The sequence below is a fragment of the Semicossyphus pulcher genome, unplaced genomic scaffold (genome assembly GCF_022749685.1).
Source record: "Semicossyphus pulcher isolate SPU_LCO1_2020_fin unplaced genomic scaffold, fSemPul1.0.p SCAF_9, whole genome shotgun sequence".
Lineage (NCBI taxonomy): Eukaryota > Metazoa > Chordata > Actinopteri > Labriformes > Labridae > Semicossyphus > Semicossyphus pulcher.
In genome coordinates, this window is record NW_027211770.1 from 20,529,557 (window position 1) to 20,551,615 (window position 22,059).

At 44.6% G+C, this 22,059-nt stretch overlaps 1 protein-coding gene across 1 annotated transcript; it reads left to right on the plus strand.

The window, feature by feature from the left end:
- Positions 1–2,582: 2,582 nt before the first annotated feature.
- On the plus strand, positions 2,583–21,552 carry prkcg (protein kinase C, gamma). The gene is made up of 17 exons (XM_069655470.1): positions 2,583–3,649; positions 4,629–4,875; positions 8,441–8,472; positions 8,587–8,669; positions 9,585–9,696; positions 10,852–10,980; positions 11,079–11,235; positions 11,471–11,672; positions 12,153–12,347; positions 15,471–15,644; positions 15,916–16,007; positions 16,500–16,562; positions 16,729–16,867; positions 17,910–17,990; positions 18,162–18,269; positions 19,432–19,572; positions 20,353–21,552. The coding sequence occupies exons 2-17, from the start codon at positions 4,634–4,636 to the stop codon at positions 20,512–20,514; spliced, it is 2,112 nt and encodes a 703-aa protein (XP_069511571.1). The 5' UTR covers positions 2,583–3,649; positions 4,629–4,633; the 3' UTR covers positions 20,515–21,552.
- The last annotated feature ends 507 nt before the right edge of the window (positions 21,553–22,059 follow it).

Here is a 22,059-nt window from a genome sequence, read left to right on the forward strand (position 1 = left end):
AAACTAACCTAATGTCTAATGTGTAATGAAGTGGACTGAAGCTGAACTGAATCAGACTGCTCTGGGAAAATGCAGCTTAAGCAACCAAAATATCAGCAATTGCAAACAAACCATAAACCATTTAAAGACGCAGCCTTATACCACTTTATGTACGTCTATCTCACCTACAAACTAAAAATCTTTGACCTCTGTGACAGTTTTGTTTTACACGGCTGTCTCTCATTAGTCCATATCTTTTATTTTAATGCAAGCGGTATTTGTTGTTGCAACGAGAGGCAGGTCAGCAGTAAAATAAATATGGAAAGCAGGCTTATTTGCTTCAGTATTGGAGTTTGTAGGCCATGCTGATGGCCGTTAGTCGCCTGCCAAATGTCTCATCTGACTGGCATGGAGGTTGGCTACTCTCTTCCAAAAACACTGCGGACCACTCTTCATTAAAAAAGCAAATAGAAGCACACCCCAACAGAAAACCAATACCAGCAAACACAGCCAATCGGTTCTAAAGAGACACATTTAACTGGCAGATATGATTACCTCAGACACCACTTCTCCCCCGATTCCACAAACAACAGTTAGGCAAGTCAATTTACCTTAATTTCATTGGAGGTGAAAGAAAGCAAGCCAGCCAGCCAGGTTGAAGCCGGTGCTTGATGCGAGTGAGCGCTCGTTAGGCGATAATGGATGCGTGTAATTGGTGAAGTGCTGATTGCTCCCCCCAAAAAAGATTCCATCGCAGGAGAATTTTCTGTTTCATTAAGCCATGGTCAGAAATAATAAGATAGCCATCTGTAGACTGAGAGAGAAGCGGGGAGGGGGGCCGGGGTATGGAAAGTGCTCATGACCAGAAATGGTAGCAACAGCTTCAAGTTCTCTCCGATAACAGGGATATCTGTAAAGATGGTGATACATTGAGACAGCTTTTTGAGTTTGTCTTCATTGATTTATCCTCATTTGACAGTTTTTGTTTTCACTTGTCATTAATATATTTTCTTGTATCTCGCCCTCTTGTCTGTTTTATTTCTTTGTCCCGCTGCTCTTAATCATGCGGCTGAATCTATGTGTTTTTCATTCCGCCGCGTGTGTACATCCTCGTGGTTTACAGCCTCAATGTATCATTTCTCTGGCTGCACACCAAGTCGCTTTTATGGCCCGGAATCAAACACTGGAAAGCATGCTCTGATATGCATGCAAACGCACACTGATACAGACCCTTTAAAGCCACAAGTGCTTACTCATCACACCGCATGAAGGGGAAGTGTTGTGAGCCGTTTATGTGCTTTGTTTGTCAATGCCCTGATTACTGACGAGTGCATGGTCTGCAGCTCATATTTGTGTGCTCCCCTCTCTCTCTCTCCCTCTCTCGACAACTTCCTCATTTATTTGTAACAACAGAACGAGAACATGACTCATCCAAGATAAGACAGATAAAGAGTGTGGGTATTATGGGCTGGAAAATGAAGACAGAAATGGCAGTCCTGTAGAGAAAGGTCTGGTTTGTATGAAGGAAGGCGCACTATCATTTCCAATCAGCTGCTACTTCTGCATGACTAATGCTGAAATGACATATATCATTGTCAGATAGGGCATGTTCGCACAGCTGTTTTTTTTTAAACACACATAATGACAGCCTCAAACACACACACATTAATGCTCACAAGCTCACTCTTATCTTGCTGGCTGACACCATTTTGCTCTCTAACAATCTTGCTAATTATAATTGTTAATTAATTCTCTGCCAGTGTCCTCATCAGGAGACTAATAACCTACATTTCCATTAATTAGACCTTCAACCCTTCGCTCCCTCTCCAGTCTCTCCGTCCCACTCCAATCCACCCCTTCGTCCCCTGCCTGCCTGCGTCCCCGCTCCCGCCTTCTGCTCTCGTCACCCAAGGTTGTCCGTGGAGCACGTGCATACATGTGGCGTGTGATTAATTGTGTGTGTTCCTGTATTACTCACATTGCGGGGAGATGCGCTTGTTTGCTTTATGGGGACTCAACTCCCATTCAGGGACAAACCACTGAGTTTTGCATTTCTGGAAAAACACCCCTACCCATTTTCTTGCTGAGGTTTGAATGACAAGACTGTCTCAAGTCTCTGCAGTAAATATAAAGCTGTGGCTGCTGGTTGTCTTAGCTTAGCATAAAGACTATAAACATGGGGAAACAAATAGCCTGGCTCCGTTCAAAGGTAAAAAAAATAAACCAGTCTACCAGCTCCCCTTAAGCCCACTAATTAACACGTTATAGTAGTCCAAGTCTCTGTTTGTTGCCTGGCAACTGGTTCCAGCCAAGAAATAGTCTGGCACATAGCCCCCTGAAAAACAGCAAATTGTTGTTTTTACAACAAACAGGATGTAACGTGTTAATCTGTCCCTGTGACAGAGCCAAGTGAGCTGTCTCTCTTATTATACTGTCTTTCTATGCTAGGCTACGCTAACCACCTGCTGTCTGGGACTACATTAACCAGCTCTAGACATGAGAGTGGTTCAGTTTTGTCATTTGACTCCGCAAGAAAGTGAATAAAATGTTGAACTATACCTTTAAGATCGTATTTGTGAAGTCAGTGAAGTGTGTGTGTGTGTGTGTGTGTGTGTGTGTGTGTGTGGCCTTGACAGTATGTGGGCAATCAATGGACAAACATTCCCCTCTCCCTTGGAAACTACTCTTCCCATCAGGCTCAGCTGACCTGGTTTCAGTGCACAGTGGAGCTGCGTTATCATTTCACCACTTGCTCTGATCTCAGAACAAATTGGAAATGCAGCGAACATACTGTTAACTGTTGCAGAAAAGATTAACAGAGTTGTTCATTTTACAGGCCTGTTGATCCTTCAGTCATCTGGATCTGCTGCAAACTCCAAGACTTCTAACTGTTTATTCCCCGTTTTAGCTCTGCTTAACAAGCCATTTGATGGATTCCTCTGAAGCTCGCTGTTCTTTTCTTCCAGACTGCAGACTCTCTCACTCTCTTCTCTCCTTTTTTCTCTCTCCTTCTGGCACTAGAGGAAGTGAGGGACAGTTGGCGCTTGTCTGTCCATACTGTAGTGATGGTGGCAAAATGGCAGCTTCTGTCTCATCCGTCCTTCTTCCTCTACCTCCCTCACCCTCTCCTGAGAGAAGTAACCCAGATTTCCAAATGAATCTCTGCCTAGTCCCCTCAATCTTTCTCCTCTCTCTCTCTCTCTCTCTCTCTCTTCTCTCTCTTTCTCTCTTCTCTCTCTCCATCCCTCGTCCTCTACTTGGTAAAAAAGAGAACCAATCTTGGAAAGAGAATACCACCTCTCTATCTCGTCCTCCTCCTCACCCTGCCTCTGGGTTAACGGATATACCACTTCACTCTTTTATCTTTGGTTCCTAGAAAGCTTGAAACTCGCCAGACGCTTGTTGCTCCCTTTTTTTTTTTTTTTTTGTTGTAATAGGGTTTTTCTTTCTCTTTACTTTGGCTGATTCTTTTTCTGCTCGCTTGCCAAAGCACTGCTGCTGCCTTTTCTTTTCTTCTCTTCTGTCTCTTTCTTTCTGAGGTGACCAGCTACAGGTGTGACACTTTAGCCCTTCTTTTGAAGTGAGCCAAACGAAGAGAAGAGAGGGGGAGAGGAAGAGAAGAAAGCTGCCCTTTGGTCGCACCTTTCCTCCAAAATCACCACAAATTCAGGTACTGTGTCTTTTTCATCTCTGCTGTATGGGTCAGCAAACATTTTCAGAGCGTATTTTTCTTCTGATCATTATTTTAGTAATTCCAGAGCACTGCCATTTTTCCAACCATTCTCCTCTTTTAACCTCCTGATTGATTTACTCCTGCTTCTTCTGGAGACAGCATCCTTTCATCCCGTTTTAGTTAACATGTTTTTTGGCTGAGGGGTTGCTTATTTATTCATTCAATCTCTGTTGGTGTTTTATTTATCATTTAGCAGCTCTCGCACCAAAATCTCTCCAGCTAATATTTGCAGTTTTGCACTTTTTTTTGCAGCAGGCTGATTCTCCATAGATTACACGGTGCTTTTTAATCTGGTCCGAACTTTACTTCAGAAATGGGACTAATTGCTAATAAGGGCAGGGAGGAAGTCAGGAGAGGATACACGCTCTAATATTGGAGCAGGTGGTGGGGGTGTTGTTGACATGGCAACAGGAGTTGACTAGGGGGGCGGGGGGGTGGTATTCATAGCTGCAAGGGAGATATAAGGGGGGTGTAGGATGGTCAGGCAGTATGTGGGACACAGCGAGTTGCACTAATCGTTTAGCGTCTCAGAGTCTCTTAGGAGGGTTCTGTCTCCGTATGTGAATTAACCTCCATGTCTCCCTCATTACACCTCTCTTTTCTCCATCACCCTCACACCTGTCGCCGAGCTCCCTCCATCTTCTTCTGCACTTCCGGTCCATTGTCTCCCTTTCTCGATCTTTCTCTCCATCACGTCACTCCTCCACCGCTCCCCGCCCTACATCCCATGTGGCATTAATACAACTCCTGTCTCAACCATGACCCATTACACTCTCCATCCTTCCTCCTCCTCCTCTCTGTCCTTGCTTCCTCAGCTCCTCCCTTTCCTACGCTCAAGGTCTCTCTCCTGTACAACCCTACACCCTCCTTGTTGACACTCATCATCCACTCCCTCCCTCTCTACTGTATCCTCCAGGCATCATGTCTACCCCGGTCTCCCCTCCCCCCTCCCTCACACCGTTGACACTGGCCTCCCCTACATCGGCGACCTCCCCTGGTGTCTCCCCTTTGCCCTCGCCGCTCTCCCCTCCACCCAGGGTGCCCGTGTTCCAGAGGAAGGGAGCGCTCAAACACAAGAGGATTGTGGAAGTGAAAGACCATCAGTTCACAGCCCGCTTCTTCAAACAGCCCACCTTCTGTAGCCACTGCACCGACTTTATCTGGTAACACATACACACACACACACACACACACTGCTGCACATTCACACAGAAACCAACCTGCTAGTTCATAAGCCGCCTCCTCAGGCATCCCACTACTCCATCTGACTCTGACTTCTTTGCACGTTTTCTTTCTTCCACCAGCTCCAGCTTCCTGCTGGAGAAACAGCCTACACTCTGTAGCCACCACGCTGACCCCATCACATAACCTCACCTCCACATGCAGCCCACACTATACAGGAATTAATTTAGGAACTTTTTGTGCTCACACATACGCAGACACACACGGAGATAAACGTTTGCAGTTTACACACTTTTTTCCTTTTCTTAAAAAAGTAAGCTCAAACACAGACGCAGAAGTGTAGGAGGCATTTTTCAGATCTTAAAGGGGTACTCTATTTATGAGGAACTTACTTCCATAGAGTTGGAAGGATCAGAACAAGACCGTTCAAAATTAACTATGTCCTGACTTTTAATTAGTAGTGTGGGGTAAGCTCCAAAAATGCTGGATCATGTCCCATAATGCAGCTCAGTTTCAACTTCCATTGGGTCATGCCATCTTGGCATCCTTAAAAGACATAGTGGAACTGTAAAATCAGCAGCACCAAAGAACTCATCACCAGAACTCAATTTAAAATGCCATCTGTTTTAAAGACTTGAATTTCTAATGTGTAAATACTGTATGTTTATAATTGTTACAGTTACTCCAAGGGGGAAGTGGACCTACAGTAGGTTTACAGTCAAATCTGTCCAGTAAAAACACATGTTTTCAGAATGATTCATATGAAACATAAGGATTTAGTGTTGTTGCTCATTATTGGTTTGGAAAATTCTCCAAATTCCAAAGATACATAAACAATTTGGTAATTGTGGGATAAATCCTGACAGAAATGGAAAGCAAGAAACTTGGAAAAACGCATCGTCCCGTTAAACTGGAGATATAAGTTATGTTTTTGCTTATTCCAATCTGCAAACTAGAAATAGCCATGAAAGCAACAGTGCCTTAATACTGTACATTTTTACAACATATACCTGTGATGTGAAAGCACATGGGCCTCTATGTTAGAACTGTGTCCTCTATAAAGCAGTGAGCTTCTTTCCTCCAGTGAAGCCGTTGCAGTGTGTGTATGTGTGAGTCTTTGTGTGAGTGTGTGCTTGCGTGTGTTTGGACATATGGTCGGGGTGTATGTCGGATGCAGGGCGGCGCGTTTGCCAGCAGCCTCTGGGTAGCTTTCAGGACATTTCTCCAACTGGCTGCTGTCTTGGCCGCGGTGGCAGCACTTAGCTCAGGGTAAAAACTCTCTTCCTTCACGCAGGATTTCAACCTGGGTGTCGAAGCCCCTGTGGGGATTGGTGGAGTAATTAAGGACTAAGGAAAGATAGTTGAAATGTAAATATCTAGTTTAAGACAGGCACTAAAAGGGAATTGGTTGTTCCTTTTGTGTCTTCTTCGGTTATCGATTGAGTGAATTGTCTGAGGAGAAATACATTTACATAAATGTCACCGTGAAATCTTATCTGTGGAAGAAACCTGCTAACCCAAATCCATTTTAGGGATCCATTCTATGTCATTTAGGGTTTATGCACCTAATAGTGGGCATCGAAAACTAAGGTATACATCATGAAAACTACACATTTAATGTCTGCCCTATCACAGGAAAAAGTAAAATGGCAGCTATTTGCGCTAGCGTCCTCCTTGGGCAAAGTATGATGGCTGAAGGTGTTAAGTGTGGACAGCAGCTGTTGTTTATTTTTTGGCTGCCAACATTAAGTTTGGGCAGTTCATGATTTATATCTCTTCAGGAGGGGTCTAGCCTCGACTCCAGGTGTTAGCTGTAATAATGTAGCACTAGCTAGCGCTATCGAGCTATCATTTAGCATTGCGTTTAAAGCTTTGAGATCAAGTAGAGGCGAGTTAGCTAACATTTGTGTATGCTAACTGCTAACTATGATGTGGATGGCAAAGCATTTTGTAACTCACTCGTTCAGGGACCAATTGATTAATTTTCAGATGGCAGAGCTTCTGCTCCGTCCTCTGGTTCTGACTCAGACAACACAAACATGCAGTTAAAGGCTGCCCAACACTGATTGTCACATGCGGCATGGATGTGGGCGGAGTCAGAGAGATGTCAGTGAAAACATGATCTGCTACGCCAACACAGTCTTGGGAAATGGTCTAATTGGCAAAATGTGTTTTTCACTACAGTTTTTTTTAACGTCCATTATGATTGAGGTTTTTTTAGTGATTAAGGAGACTCTCAAAGTTGACATTATATGAGCATTTTTGCTAGTTTAATCCAAATTTCCAGAGGCCTCAAGGGTCATACGTTTAGAAAAGTAGATCTAACCCAAAAAAAACAGCGGTACACTTGAAACTGATTTGAAAACACAGCAGACATCTTGACCTGTCGTAGTAGGAACACACAGGTGTTACTAACCACATTATTCATGGCTCAGTTTCATACAAGACTCCCAGTAATGACAGTGTGAAAGTGAGTCAGCTTTCACAATATCAAGACCCTACTACTGAAGCAGCTAAATGGGACTCAGCCATCATTTACGCGTGTGCTTTCCCTACTGTCACTGTGTTTTTTCAGAATATGTTTTATTTTCTAGCTTTGTAATTTGTAATAAATATAAATAGCACAGAAGGTTTTGGGGATTCATTTCAGTATAATAGAGTTTTTCTGATGTTTTTTTATGGCACCTATTTATTTAATGGCTTGTGCTGGAGAGGTGTTTGAATGCATCATTAAATTGAAAAAGCAGTGAATTCCCTGTGATATCTGGCCAGAAAGCAACACCGCCGATCCTCTCCGAACCCATCTCTGGCTCTCTCATGCTCTCTGCTGGTCAGAAATATACACACACCTCATGCTGCCTAGAGTGACTTCGTTTGAATGCTGATCAAGGATCAGATTACCCCGCGCAACCTCGCCTTTAATTATTCCTCAGCCAGATGGTGAACTGATTTTAGATCAGTGATTATGGTCAGTTTCCTATGAACCCCTGGGCCTCTCCAGTATGATTGTGGAGGAGCTCTCGGCGGCGTCTCGTTCATCTTCTCTTTCTAAACCTCCTAATCAAAACTTGATTCACAGCAGGCAGGCCGCTGAGTGGACTCTTTACTCAATCAATGGCTTTAATTATTCAATTAAAGCTCTAAGGAGATACTGGAAACGAGCCAACACCGCAGTTCTGGAAACAGGAGAATTGTGTTTATGCCTGTGTGTGTGAGAGAGACAATAATTGAAACTGCTCCACTTGACCTGGTCAGCAGTGTGGCTCATAGAGAAAGATACTCAAATCCGCACATAATGACTTTGTTTATCAAGTCTACACAGGTAGCGGTGTTTGTTTTTTGATTAGACAGAGTTTATTCTCGACTTGTGCCTGAAAGTCTTGGTTTTAATACAGGAAAAGGAATAATGCAGCAGCTCTGTATCTGTCTTGGCAGCATTATCTGTACTCTTGGCGGGGAAACAGTCTCACAAGCAAAATATTTCACCTTAAAGAGAAGTAGAGAAGATTGTATTTGTGTCTTAATCCATGTGCTTTTTTCACTCAGGGGCATTGGCAAGCAGGGATTCCAATGTCAAGGTAAAGATAAACCCGCTTATTGTATTTTTCTGCAGAGTTTAATCTTCTTCGGGTGATTTTCTGTGACCGATTAATTTATGTTGATATTTTTGTTCTCTTTTTTCCCCCCTCTAGTTTGCAGTTTTGTGGTCCACAAAAGATGTCACGAGTTTGTGACCTTCACTTGTCCTGGCTCCGTGGCGGGCCCAAATCCAGATGTGAGCAGACGTGTCAGCTTTTATAGCACTTCCACTTTTTCATACGTGTTACATTATGCATTCCGTTTTAGTCATGATTTATACCGTCGTCATCGTCATATGAAGCCCTCCGCCAGCTGCCAGCGGCTCGTGTGTGTGACTCATCTGTCAGTCCATACATCCTTGCATAGCACAGCCTTGTCCCGCGTGTGACGTCTGCACTCATGTCATGTCATGCTACAAGGACTCGGAGATGCAGGGAGCTGGAGATAGCGGGTGGGGGAAGTACAGGTGGAGGGGATGAAGGGGGACTGATAAGACGGGAGAATTACAAGGAGGGGAGAGAGCAGCAGACTGTCTCAGTCTTCCTCTCCGTGGTGTTTTGAGGATTTCAGAGAGATTTGTCTTCCCCTCACAATTTTTACTCTGCTGGCCAAATAAACTGCCGTAGAAATGAGGTCAAGGGGAACATGTGTGCTTGTGGGACTGTGTGTGTGTGTGTTTGAGTTAGAAAGGATGAGCGAGAGAGGAACACACACACACACACACAGGATGAGAAACAGGGTGACAGGGTTTTTAAATAGCGGCTCAGAGGGACGACCGGGAAAACAGTTTGGGAGAAGGTGGTGTGTGGGGTTCGATGCTCTGAAGAGAGATAAAAATGATTCATCCCTCTCTGCACAGAACACACACACACACACACACACACACACACACACAGCCTTGCAGAGATGCTCTCTCATTTATATGTCCTCTCCCAGTGGAGAAATCTAATTGGCTTGTCCATGAATACCCCACTCAACATCTCCTCACAAATCTTACTCCGCATGTGTGTTTATGTGTGTGTGTTCACAGTTTATCCACGGTCACTCTGTGTGTGTGTGTGTGTGTGTGTGTGTGTGTGTGTTAGTTCTAAGTGTTTCCATTGTATTGCAGGACCTGAAGAGTCGACACACATTTAAGGTCCAAACTTACTCCAGTCCCACCTTCTGCGACCACTGCGGCTCGCTGCTGTACGGCCTCATACACCAGGGCATGAAATGTACCTGTGAGTTTCACTGCATATTATAGTGAGATAAAACAGTGTGTGTGGACTTGTTTTTATCATCTTGTGGGGATAAGAGTCGGTTCACAGTTGGGGTCTTACCTCCCAGTGTGAAAAAGAAGCTAGTCTCCATAAAATTAGTATTTTATCACATCAGTGGTTTGTGGAAAATACATCAAATTAACTTCCTTGCTGTGAGTTTGATGTGAAGATTGGCAACCAGCGGAGACAGCAGGAAGTAACTGGCTAAGAAACAGTCCGTTACATAACTGACTGTAACCACTTGTTGGGGATTTTGAACCTATAAGATATGTGACGTCTTAACTAGGGGTCTTTTAAATTTGCTGAACTATTTTCACATTTAGGCAGGGTCAGGCTAGCTGTTTCCTTGTTTCCAGTCTTTTAAGCTAAGCTAAGCTAACCACATGTCTGTTGCTTATAATAACAGGTACAAAATGACAGCTGTAGCAATCTTTTTATTTAAAGTTATAATCTCAAAGATTTCAGTTTCGTTCTCTTTGGCGACACCTGTGGCGATAAACGGTAATTGCGGGAGCACACATCCCAGATATCCAGACAGTGCTACTTGTGTGGCGTCCACGGTTGTAACTCTTGATTTTCCTCTCTGACGGTCGCTTTCCTTTTTAGACTGTTTGTCTTCATCTGAGCGTCCAATTTGTTTCTTTTTCTTTGGATTTTCACTTATTTTTGAAGTTGTATTTGTAGTCATAGAGAGACAGGAAGTGCAGCTGCTTAGCTCCGCCTACCATCTCTGGGTAGCACTGCTGGGTGATGGAAAACGCGTCGCTAATTGGGCGCCACTTGTGATTTCTTCTGCAAATGTCGCCACAGACACCCAGTCAAAATACTGCATATGGTTTTCATCAGTGGGACATAGGCTCAATCACCATTGTGTTACACCAAATATCTGAGATTGTATCTTTAAATTAAGACAGGAAAGAGAATACGTGTATTTTCCCAACTGTTTATTTGATAAATAAGGTTTGGAACAGGGAAAAAGCACGTGTTTGTTATGGTTAAAGTTAGGATAAGTCTCTGGGGACTGAATGTGAGTTTATACAATATCCTATGTAAAAACTTGGGTTGTAATTACTATGCTGGCTCCTATGCATGTGTTCATACTTGTGAATCTGTAAGGTTGCGACATGAACGTCCATCGACGCTGTGAGACCAGTGTTCCCAGCCTCTGTGGCCAAGACCACACAGAGAAGAGAGGGAGGATCCACCTGACCATCAAAGGAGAGTCGGAGGATGTCTACGTCACAGGTCGGAGAACCCGCTGGATTATGGGAAGTGTTGTTTTATTGCTCTGGTAGTGAAGGACTTCACTCTCTGTACTTTCTGTTATTCTACCTTCTCTCCAGTGAGGGAGGCTCGTAACCTGATGCCCATGGATCCGAACGGCCTGTCGGACCCGTATGTGAAACTGAAATTGATTCCGGACCCAAAGAGCCACAGCAAACAGAAGACCAAGACCATCCGCTCAACACTCAATCCCGTCTGGAATGAGAGTTTCACCTTGTGAGTCCTTGAATGTAAAGTTCACCCGGGTATGGGACAAAATAAGCTTCAGGCAAAAAATTAAACGTCCTGGAAATTGTAATTACTCACTCATAAAAGGACTCCGAAATAATGAAGAACGGACGTTAAAGTTATGGTTCATGGCCCCTAAATATGTGCGCCCTTCTGTGTCTTTGTGCATCGTTTTGTTGCTGACACAGTGAGTGAACGCTCTGTTTCGTGTTTGTCTCTCCAGCTCCGTGCGCGGCCACCAGTGGGACAGGCGACTGTCTGTGGAGGTGTGGGACTGGGACCGCACGTCTAGGAACGACTTCATGGGAGCGCTGTCCTTTGGAGTGAGCGAGATCTTCCGGCGTCCCATCAGCGGCTGGTTCAAACTGCTGGCTCAGGATGAGGGAGAGTACTACAACATCCCTGTGCCAGACCCAGACCTGCAGGTAGGAAAGCAGGCTCCACAAACAGCCTTCAGTCGGTCCTCAGGGTGACAAAAAAGCATCAGTGGGAATATTTATATCTCTATTCACTCAAGTGGAGCAGCCCTTTATTCTACCTTGAGACTGACCATTTATTCTAAGGTCTTGGCACGACCTTTATCAGCTTATAATTCCATCTACATCTAATAAACAACAGCTGCCACTGCTCACAGCGGGTCAGAGAGGATGTTTAACTTACAATTCTGTGTGAGGGGAAAAAACCCGAAGATGAATGCCTGGTGCTGAAGCTAAATAATTAGATAATAAATTATATAGAGTCCCCTCCTGTCCCTGTTACCCTCTGTCTCCACCAGGGTGCAGGATTGTTCTGCCTGACTTTAATCATAAACCAGGGGTAGGAAGTTTGCACGTGAGGTGTTCAGGTCTTGTGTGTGTGTACTGAGGCGCATCCAACCATTCATCTCCCCCACCTTGCATCTCCAGGAGCCTCAACCGGACGGCACAATCCCTCTGCCTCAGGTGATACCCGTCCCGCTCCCTGAAGGGTTCCCCGTGGCCCTGTCCCCGACCCCCGTGCCAACCTGTCCAGCTGTCCACGCCCCGGGCCCCGCCAAAGTAAAAGTGGGCATCCACGACTTCAACTTCCTCATGGTGCTCGGCAAAGGCAGCTTTGGCAAGGTAAACACAGCGGACCAAATGTCATCTATTCTACACACAATCGGCACCTCTCATCCAACATCTGTGAAATCAAAGAGGCCATTCATGCTGAAACAACAGAGATTATTCCTGGCTTTAAATGATCTCCTCTATTGATGGACTTGACCTTCATGTGGCATTTCTTTCAGCAGCTCCTGGGCAGAGCAAGGCAGGGGAAAGAATCCTCTTTCTTACTAACATGCTCATTGTCTCTCCTACAAATGATTCATTTAACCCTTAGCGTCTTCAGCGCTGTCAGCAGTCGTGAGCTCGGCCCGGCTTCCTACATGCCACACAGGCAGGCGCAGACAGTCCTCCTGCGAGGTGTTCATTTCAAGCAAGCCTCTGGTCTCCATTTTCTCTTTAATTCCCCAGCAGATGAGGCATAATGAAGAGAATGGAGTATTGAGTCCTTCTTCCTCCTCTGAAATCCCCCTGTGCTGTTTCATAACTGTCAGAGGAGTCTACAGAGGACAGGAGAAATAGACTCGACTTACGTAAGATGAGGGAAAAAAAGGACCCAAGAAAGGAGAGACAGACCCCGGGGCTGCTGACTGAAGGGAAGTGAGAAAGAGACAGTCAGAGATTGAGAGAGAGAGAGAGAGAGAGAGAGATAGAGAGGGAGAGGATTACTGTGCTGCAGAAAGTGACAAAATGACCAAAAGGAAATGGGATAACATGAGCGGAAAAGAAGAGACAGTACATGTGACTGTGTTCGTGAGATTTGTAATATTCTGGAGGGTGATGGGTCCCACTTTTATGTGAGCTACTTTGAGACCACGAGGAAGAGCAGGAGACGCAGAGGACGGCAGGATTTCTCACAGTGACTGGCAGTTCATCAATACACACGGCGCACGCACACGCACACAGCCTCCTGCACCTTTGTGTAGTCACATTGATTTCTGAAAAATGAAACTGTGTAACGTTCTGTTCTATTCATCACCATTTGAAAGTAAAATGAGATCCCCCCAGCAAGCGAGTGACCATTACAGCACAGCGCTGCAGTTTGGACGGGCAATTTTAAGCAGCGGCGTTATCAGCACTTTTCTGTGCTCTTTGTGCTCCTTGCCGTATCTTCCCACTGTACAACCTGGGTCGTATGGCTATCATTGTGGAAAATCACAGTGTCATTACACAGCCAGTTTCAAAGGCGTGTTAAAATAACCACTGAATGTGTTTTAATGTTTGATAAAAACAATTCACTCGTCCATTCATGACGTTTGTTGGAACCTTCAGGCACCAAGCGGCTAAACTTTGTTTGAGTTATTGCACCAAGTTTGGTCAAATGTGCACAGGACTCTTTTACTGAACTATTTAACTGTTTTTTTCGTATGTATTTTTTCAAACTGAGCACTTACCGTAAAGTCTGGAATATAAGTCCCACTAGAATATAGGACGCAGTCTGTTTTGGGGGTATCCTAGAGGGAAAAAGGTTTTCTATCGCTATAAATAAAAACGTGTATAAGTTATTTCAACACTATTTTCATTTATTTGCATTTAAAACACATTAAAAACACACACAAATTACAGCCTACCATCTGTTTGCACCATGTCGAGTTTGCAGTCCTGCTAGCTATCGGTGCTGCAGCTACAGTAGCAGTAGCCATCTGACAATAAAATACCTCTCTCTGCATTTTATACTGGTATGTTGGAAGTACTGGTATATAGGACGCAGCCCACTTTTTAGTTGAAAAAAAAAACGTGTCTTATACACCGCACTTTACGGTAATACAAGTCTTAATGTGGGATCTCAGTATTCCCACTTAGCCCTACCCCTCCGTTCTGAGAGCTCATGCGGAGGGTAGGGCGTCCTATTTCTTTGCAAATAGAGGTGTAGTGGTCATCTCACAGTCCAAATGAGGTGTCAGAAGAAAACTCCCATAATGCTTTGTGATTAGAGGCAGCGTAAGAAGACACCCATATCATCGCAAATGATCATGTAGCGTTTTAAGATTGATGGGGACAGGACGCTGAGCAGGCGCTCCAAGTCTAGATCAGTGGTTCTCAACTGGTCTCGCCTCAGGACCCACCACCGCCTCCTACATGACAAATCACAACCCAAAATGTTTTAACAACTTTAACCAGTTATTTAATGATGAATGGTGCAGTTTGGACCTGAGACGGATCAAAACATCACAGCATGTCAACATCACAAAACCCGACAGTATGATAGTAGAGCTAAATGACCAGCAGGTAGCAGTGCATCAGAGGGAAATACTCCCTCTGCAGTTCATTCAATTAGCAGCCTTTTTTTCCAACAGAAAAAAGTGCATAATAAATGCAACTACTGTAGGGCTCATCAAGTTTCAAGAATGCAAATGTTACTGGGATTACCCAAATCATGAATAATTGCAGTGTGAATAAACTACACTACTACTGCACGCACGTCATAGGAAACCCAAGTCCTTTGCTGCACCTCCTCCCCTACGCTCTCCTTCCAGTATTTCCCGTCCCTCTGCAGCTGTCTTAGCAATCTACACATAAATGTACTGGAATATATTTGTTTAATATTAATGCAAAGATATATGAATATGTCAGGATAACTTTGTGTAAGCACTGATGTGGGAGTGACGGTGCAGTTTGTTCCATGTCACATGTATGAAGTCTAAAGGGCCACTGCCAAGTCAAGGGCGCTCCAGAACCAGGGGTAGGGCCAAGAGGGCTTAAATTTGGGGACACTTAATCCCTAAGTGTTGCAAATGTGCCTCAAAAGCACTTTTATTAAAACAGCAGAACTAATGTTCCCTAACTAGAGCACCTTGTCACTCATAACACAATGACCTAAAAAATGTTCTGTACTGGCAGAGTTACAGTACAGCACATGCATAATTATATCTCGAGTTAGAAAAGAAGCTGGAGTGGTTTTAAATGCACTTTCTGTCAAAGCAATGGATAAAGAAGTGTCCCTGTTTGTCACTTTAAAAAAAGTTTTTTAGCAGTTCATCGTCATCTTCTTCTCCGCACGCCAAACAGTCGGTGTGTGTTGTCTATAAATAAACAGTGTGTTTATTTATAGCAGCTTAATTACATGCAGAAGCTCCTCTAAAACTCTTGCTTATTTTTGTTGTTACAGTGACTCCCTCTCCTCTCCCCGTGTCTGCACAGGTGCTGCTGGCGGAGGAGCGAGGCAGCGAGCGTCTGTTCGCCGTCAAAGTGTTGAAGAAAGACGTTCTCTTCCAGGACGAGGACACGGAGAGCGCCCTGGTGGAGAGGAGGGTTCTGGCGCTTTCCGCTCGCCCTCACTTCCTCACATCGCTCTACTGCGCCTTCCAGACCGAGGTGTGTGTAGGTCTGTGTGTGTGTGTGTGTGTGTGTGTGTGTAGAGGGTAAGAGAGAGATAACTTCCATTAAAATGTCCATAAACCTGCCTGACATTTTGGCTGCGTAGTCCTCCCAGGAGTTGAATTTTCATTAATAAAATTAAATAATTAGCTCGCTCTCTTTAACAAGGCCCTCGGTCCTGGAGGAGAGGTTTTAACAGATTGCTTTTTTAATACGGACACAGAGGTGATTATGTATGGAGAGCGTGTATGTGCGTGTGTTTCTGCAGGACCGTCTGTATTATGTGATGGAATATGTCAACGGAGGAGACCTGATGTTTCACATTCAGATAGTCGGCAAGTTCAAAGAGCCTCACGCAGCGTATGTAGTCAAAAGCCCCTTTCTTTCTCCTTTAATCACACTCCTCATCTGCGGCGTCTCATTTCCTGCCTTTCTTGTGTTCTCTTCGCACACACACTCATCTCTTTGCTTTGTTCATTATACACAGTGACGCATAAAAAGTCATCAACTCAAGTACCAGCCCTCCTCTCTTCCCCCCCCGACTTCTCCTCCCACTAATCTCATCGTTTCATCCACACTTTCCCTCCCCCTGGCTGTTCATCTGATCAATAATCTTTGATCAATCATCTAAAACTAATTCTTACCCTGTTGCTCATTTCCACATCTCTTTCTTCATCACTCTGCCTTTCATCTATTTGGTTACTCTCCCTTTCATCACCCTCTTCAGCTCCGTTCCCTCCCTGCTCGCTGAAAACCTTAGCCAATTTTCTGAAAGATAAAGCAACCAGTTGTGAGCCCCCCATCTGTCTCTCTCTCTCTCTCTCCTCTTCCTCTCCGTCTCTCTCCCTCCAGGTTTTATGGAGCAGAGATAGCGGTCGGCCTCTTCTTCCTCCACAGCAAAGGCATCATCTACAGGTAGAGAAGTGGGCCGCTCGTCTGCCACGGCCTGGTTTGGCTCTGTCACAGTGCAGCATGCAGACGTGACACAGATTTATCATGTCTTCTGGAGCTAATGACTGTTATAAAGATGTTATCTATCAGAATGATTCATACCTCTGTGATGTGTCTGCTTCCTCCTCAGGGATCTGAAGCTGGATAATGTGCTGCTTGACAGCGATGGCCACATAAAGATAGCCGACTTCGGGATGTGCAGGGAGGGCATGTTAGAGGGTGACACCACACGCACCTTCTGCGGCACCCCGGACTACATCGCCCCTGAGGTACCCCGACCCCTCTGCTCTGCCTTCATGGTCCAGACTAACTCCTGAACTTCCCTCATTTGTTCCTCAGATCCCTCATTTCCTCTCGTTTCACCCCTGTCTTCCCCGTTTCATTTGCTTGACCTGCTCTGCATCGCTGTGAGACGCCGCGTTGCTTCGCTGCGGCTCCTCGGTCCTCTTTGACCTTGTCAGCATTTTTGAATAATTAACTTCCCATGATTCTATTAGCAGCAGTGTGTGTGCTCTTGCTATCAGAACGTTGCATAGTAATCTCCATTGTCCTTCAGAGACCTTGTATTGGCAGTTTTGTGTAACTTAAGGTGAACAACTCCTCGGAGAGGAGCACGAACCAATGAAAACTAACTCAGGAATTTCAAAAGGGTTTAATCGATGATGCTGCAAATTCAGCTTGAAAACAGCGGCGGTGCAAAATATAACACTGTATGCTGTATAATGTTTAAATTACAAATCTTTGGAATAGCTATGTTTGTGTTTCTGTGTTAAAGCCACAAACAAAGAGAAAAGGAGACATTCAGCTTTTTTTGGACTTGTGTTGAACAGAGCCAGCAGAGAGAGGGAAACAGAGGATGTGGCGTGGTGTTGTGCACGTCTTTGAATGTGTAAACCTTGCTATGGCACCCCTGGGTATTGACTCTCTTATGTAAACACCCATTGATTCTCCTGCATCTGCCATTTTGGAAGAGATACAATATATTTCCCCAGGGGCTGGGAATTGTTCCCTCGTGCTCCCCCCCCCTAACCCCCCTTGCTCACACACACACACACACACACACACACGCCGGGGAAACAAACAAACCCAAACAAATCCAAAGTCATGTGCTGATAATTATGAGCTCATTTGAACATTAACCCTCCCTAATGCCTGACTGTCCCTTTCCCTCTCTCTCTGCTGTCTCTGCGAGCTGCACATCATCCGAGCAGCCGGTTGCTAAAACTCGTCTACATTTACTTCCTTATCTCCACACTGCCATTCTCCCCCCCCCCCCCGTATCTCCTCACCTTTTCTCTCCCTCTTTTTCAGATTGTGGCGTATCAGCCCTATGATAAAGCAGTCGACTGGTGGTCCTATGGAGTGCTGCTGTATGAGATGCTGGCAGGACAGGTAACACTCCTCCTAACAATAGACCTACAGCGTAAGCCTCCAGTACTCGTCCTTTGTAATCACTTCAAAAGACTTCAGAAAGAATTTAATTTCAATATATTTGCTTCCAATTTGCTCTCAGGTCTTCACGGTTCCTCTTTTCTCCGTCTCTCTCTGTCTTTTCCCTTCCAGCCACCGTTTGATGGCATTGACGAGGAGGAGCTGTTCCAGTCCATCATGGAGCAGAGCGTCTCGTACCCCAAGAGCCTCTCTCGTGAAGCCGTCGCTATCTGCAAGGGAGTAAGTCACCACTCGTTTTTCCTCTAAACCGTGTAACTCCAGCACGCAGACAATTAAGATAAGTGAAATTAATATGTATTCAATTTGTAAAATATACTTTAATTATATTTAAAAAGAGGGCAAAGTCTGACCAAGCAAACTGTTAACTACTTAAAGGAACATTTCAACAATTTAAGAAATGTGTCTCTTTAGCTCCCTGCCCAGAGTTGGATCAGAAGAGTGATACCACTCTCATATCTGACCAATGGATCTGATGTTAAATCTAACGGCTATAAGCTAAGCTCAGCATAAAGACTGGAAGAAAGGAGAAACAGCGAGCCTGGCCCTGTGTTAAGGAAGAATCATTCTCCCAACACGTCAGAGGCTCACTACTTGACACTTTATCTCTCAGTTAGGTGCCAGACTACTTCCTGACTTCTCTAAAGCCGCTTTCCCACTGGTCAAAAAAACCAGCTAACACCCGGCTTTTTTGCTTAATGGGCTCGGCTACAATCGGCATTCAGGCCCGGGTCAAATGACTCCGCAGCACACCCGGGTAATCATCGCCTCGGCACTGATGGGAACACAAAACCTGTGTCGACACGCTTTGTGCGTACTATTGTTTACTAACCCTGTTCCTGGCGCGTTTGTGACGTCAGACGGTGACGCAGCAGAAAAGAGATTAAAAGGAGTTTACTTCACTGGCAATGGGAAAAGAGACAATCAGCAGTTATTAGCTGGTCTTCACAGGTCTGAAAAACCTGCATCAACGCGCTAATTGTAGTGGGAAAGGGGCACAAGTCTTAACTGAGAAATACTCCTGACAATTAACATCATTAAAAAACAACAAATAGTAGTTTAGATTGGCTGATAGGCCTAGTTTTTTATCTTCAGATAGAGCCAGGCTCGCTATGTTTCCAGTCTTTATGCTCAGCTAAGCTAACAGGCTGCTGGTTATTTATCATACAAACTTCTTTTATCTAACTCTGAGCAACAAAGCCTTTAAGTGTTCTTCCAAATCTGTCAAGCTATTCCTTTTAAGTGCACACATAACTAATTCTACTGACTGAAATTACTTGACTTTAACGTTAAAATAAACAGATCATAAGCAGAAATGTTTCACCGGTGCCTAACAGAATATTTTCCTTTTCTTTTCCCACTTTTTCTCTCATTTTGTTCCAAGCTCCTGACGAAGCACCCGGCCAAGCGTCTGGGTGGAGGAGAAGACGCAGAGAGAGAGATCAGGGAACATCCATTCTTCCGCTGGATTGACTGGGACCGTCTGGAGAGACTGGAGCTGCAGACACCCTTCAAACCCAGAACTGTCAGTGGAACAGATGGACTACACACTATTCTGACTTGTTTTCCTTCTTTCCATCTCCTTCTTTCTTTTTGTCACTCTCCTCTCTGCTCCCCATCTCCCCCTCTCTCCGTCTCTGTCTCTCCGAGGACACTTTTAGGGAGTTGAAGCTGTCACTTTCTTCCATCTGTCTCCTCTCTCTCGCACTCCCACGCTCTCCTTCATTTCCCTGCACGCTCCCTCTCTCCGCTGTCCACACTATGTTGGCCTTTTCATCCCCTCTTCTGTTCTCTGTTCAAATGGCCCTCTCTTTCCCTCGTTCCCCTCTGTATTCTCTCTTTCATCACCTCTGCTGCTTCACAGAGACACAGCAGTCATAATAGACAGGACCCGCTGGCCTTGGGTCCCTGCCTACTCCTCCCATATGCAAATGTATGTCATCATTAGCACCGCCACACACCAGTTTGCAGCCCTGCTGGCCAATGGTGAGGTGAGCGGAGTGTGCTCAGGGGTTAGAGGCCAGGCCCATTAGCCAAATGAGATTCATATCATCCAGCAGAACGGCTGTCACACACTGTAAAGGAGCAGGAAAAGAGACGTGAGCAGCTTTCTTCCTACAGTAGGTGTGGTAGAGAGCTCCTGAGAGAGAGAACGAGGGTGTGGGTGAGAAAGAGAAAAACGGAGGTGGAGTCTTTTTATAGTTTGACTCTTCTTATTTTACTCTGTGGGAAGATGATGGTGTGTATACAATCTGTATTCATGTGTGGTGGATATGCATGTTAATCTTCTCTCTTTGTTCTTCAGGGCGGGAAAAAGGGGGAAAATTTCGACAAGTTCTTCACCGCAGCTCCGTCGGCGCTCACTCCCTCCGACCCGGATATACTAGCAGCTATGAACCAGGAAGACTTTGAGGGCTTCACCTTCCTGAACCCAGACTTTGCCCCGTCGCCTCTCACCGCTGTTTGAAAACGGCTCCAACCATCCCTGCTCCAAGTGTACCCTGACCCCCCCATGTTGTCTCCCTTTATAGTAGTTTTATAACAAAGAATTTGACTATTAAAGACACCTCTCATAACCAAATCCTGTTTACATGACAATGCCAAGACACCTTTCTATCCATGCACTCTCTTTGATGTATGTATTTTCTCTTGATAGTCACCGAACATGTCTCAACACAGCAGGTATTATTCTGTAGGTTTGCATCCTAGAGTTTTTTGTAAGACATTCCTTAACTTAATAGAGTGACTTGAGGAGTTCTGTAGTTTGAACCTGGTAAATGAATCTCTCTGCATGCAATGTTTGTAGAATGATTTGCTCTGACACACTAGTTTTCTATAGTGTAGAATACCCAAGAAAATATACCTGTATACCTATACAACCAGGTTATTTACAACTCTTTCCTTTACTTTGAACCCCTCTGAAGTCAGCTTTCTCTTATCTACATAGTGACTGCAAATGTTTCCTAGCAGGTTTATTCCAGTCTAACATTGAATTTCTACACAGTAGAGTGATTCAGCATCAAGCAAACTGAGTGAGTAGCCTCCTTTTTTTTTTTTGTATCAGAGTAGCAGCTCAGTCACGTTCCTCTGGCCTGGTCCGACCTATCGTTTAAAACGTCACACCAGTGACCCCAGATGACCAGCTGAGAGCCTGAAACAACACGGCCTGCACAGTTAATGTGACAGTTAATGCAGGCAGCAGCGCTGCCCCCCAGCCCAGGTCCACTCCGCTCTACTCTATTATCACATTACTGCCGCAGATTGAGCTGCATCATTTTAATTCACGTGTTACTATTTTCTCTATAATTCTTGAGCAAGCTGTGAAATCAGGCCTGTCCACATTTGAGTGTGCTGAAATTGTGCTCCTTAATGAGCGCTGAAATATGTTTCCGCAGTCTGAGTGAAGATGCCTCCTAATGATGTTTTTATCCAGCTGAAAGAAGAAGCTTGCACAGGAATTTGATTTTTTTTTTTGGTGTATACAATAAAGCTTTTTGCTGTGTAATGACGTCCTCGCAGCATTGATTGGGGGTAATTAAAAGCGAGGCTCACTGAGACTGTTCAATACATGGAAAAAAAAATAGCAGCGCTGTCATTAAACATTATCTGAGCAGCGCAGGTGGCTGCAGACGTCCAGTTTAATAATCCATTTCAGCTCCTTTATCTCACAAACCAGCTGGTCATTTCACTCAGTAATATGTTTGACTTCCTTTAAAGCATCTTTATGATTTGTTTTCCTAATGATTCTTTTGTTAACTATTTCCCATCCAGAGGAGCAACATCTATTTTTACGTGTGTGTCCCTTTAATAGCGGCCAACTCTAAAAGGTCAGAGCAGTTAACGTCAAAATGTCACAACACACAACACTTCAATAGGAAAGATGATAAAAATCAATAATAGATAACACAATAGATGATTTATGCATTTATGTATCTGTTACTGGAGCTAACTTCCTGTTTTCATGTGCTGGAAAAAAAAAAACGAGCATCGAAATAAACTCTACTGAAAAAAT

Coding starts and splice junctions, on each gene's coding strand:
- prkcg (XM_069655470.1), top strand. CDS start 4,634: ATGTCTACCCCGGTCTCCCCTCCCCCCTCCCTCACACCGTTGACACTG. Junction 16,868..17,909: donor CGGACTACATCGCCCCTGAG/GTACCCCGACCC, acceptor CCTCTTTTTCAG/ATTGTGGCGTATCAGCCCTA. Junction 18,270..19,431: donor CCGTCGCTATCTGCAAGGGA/GTAAGTCACCAC, acceptor TTTTGTTCCAAG/CTCCTGACGAAGCACCCGGC.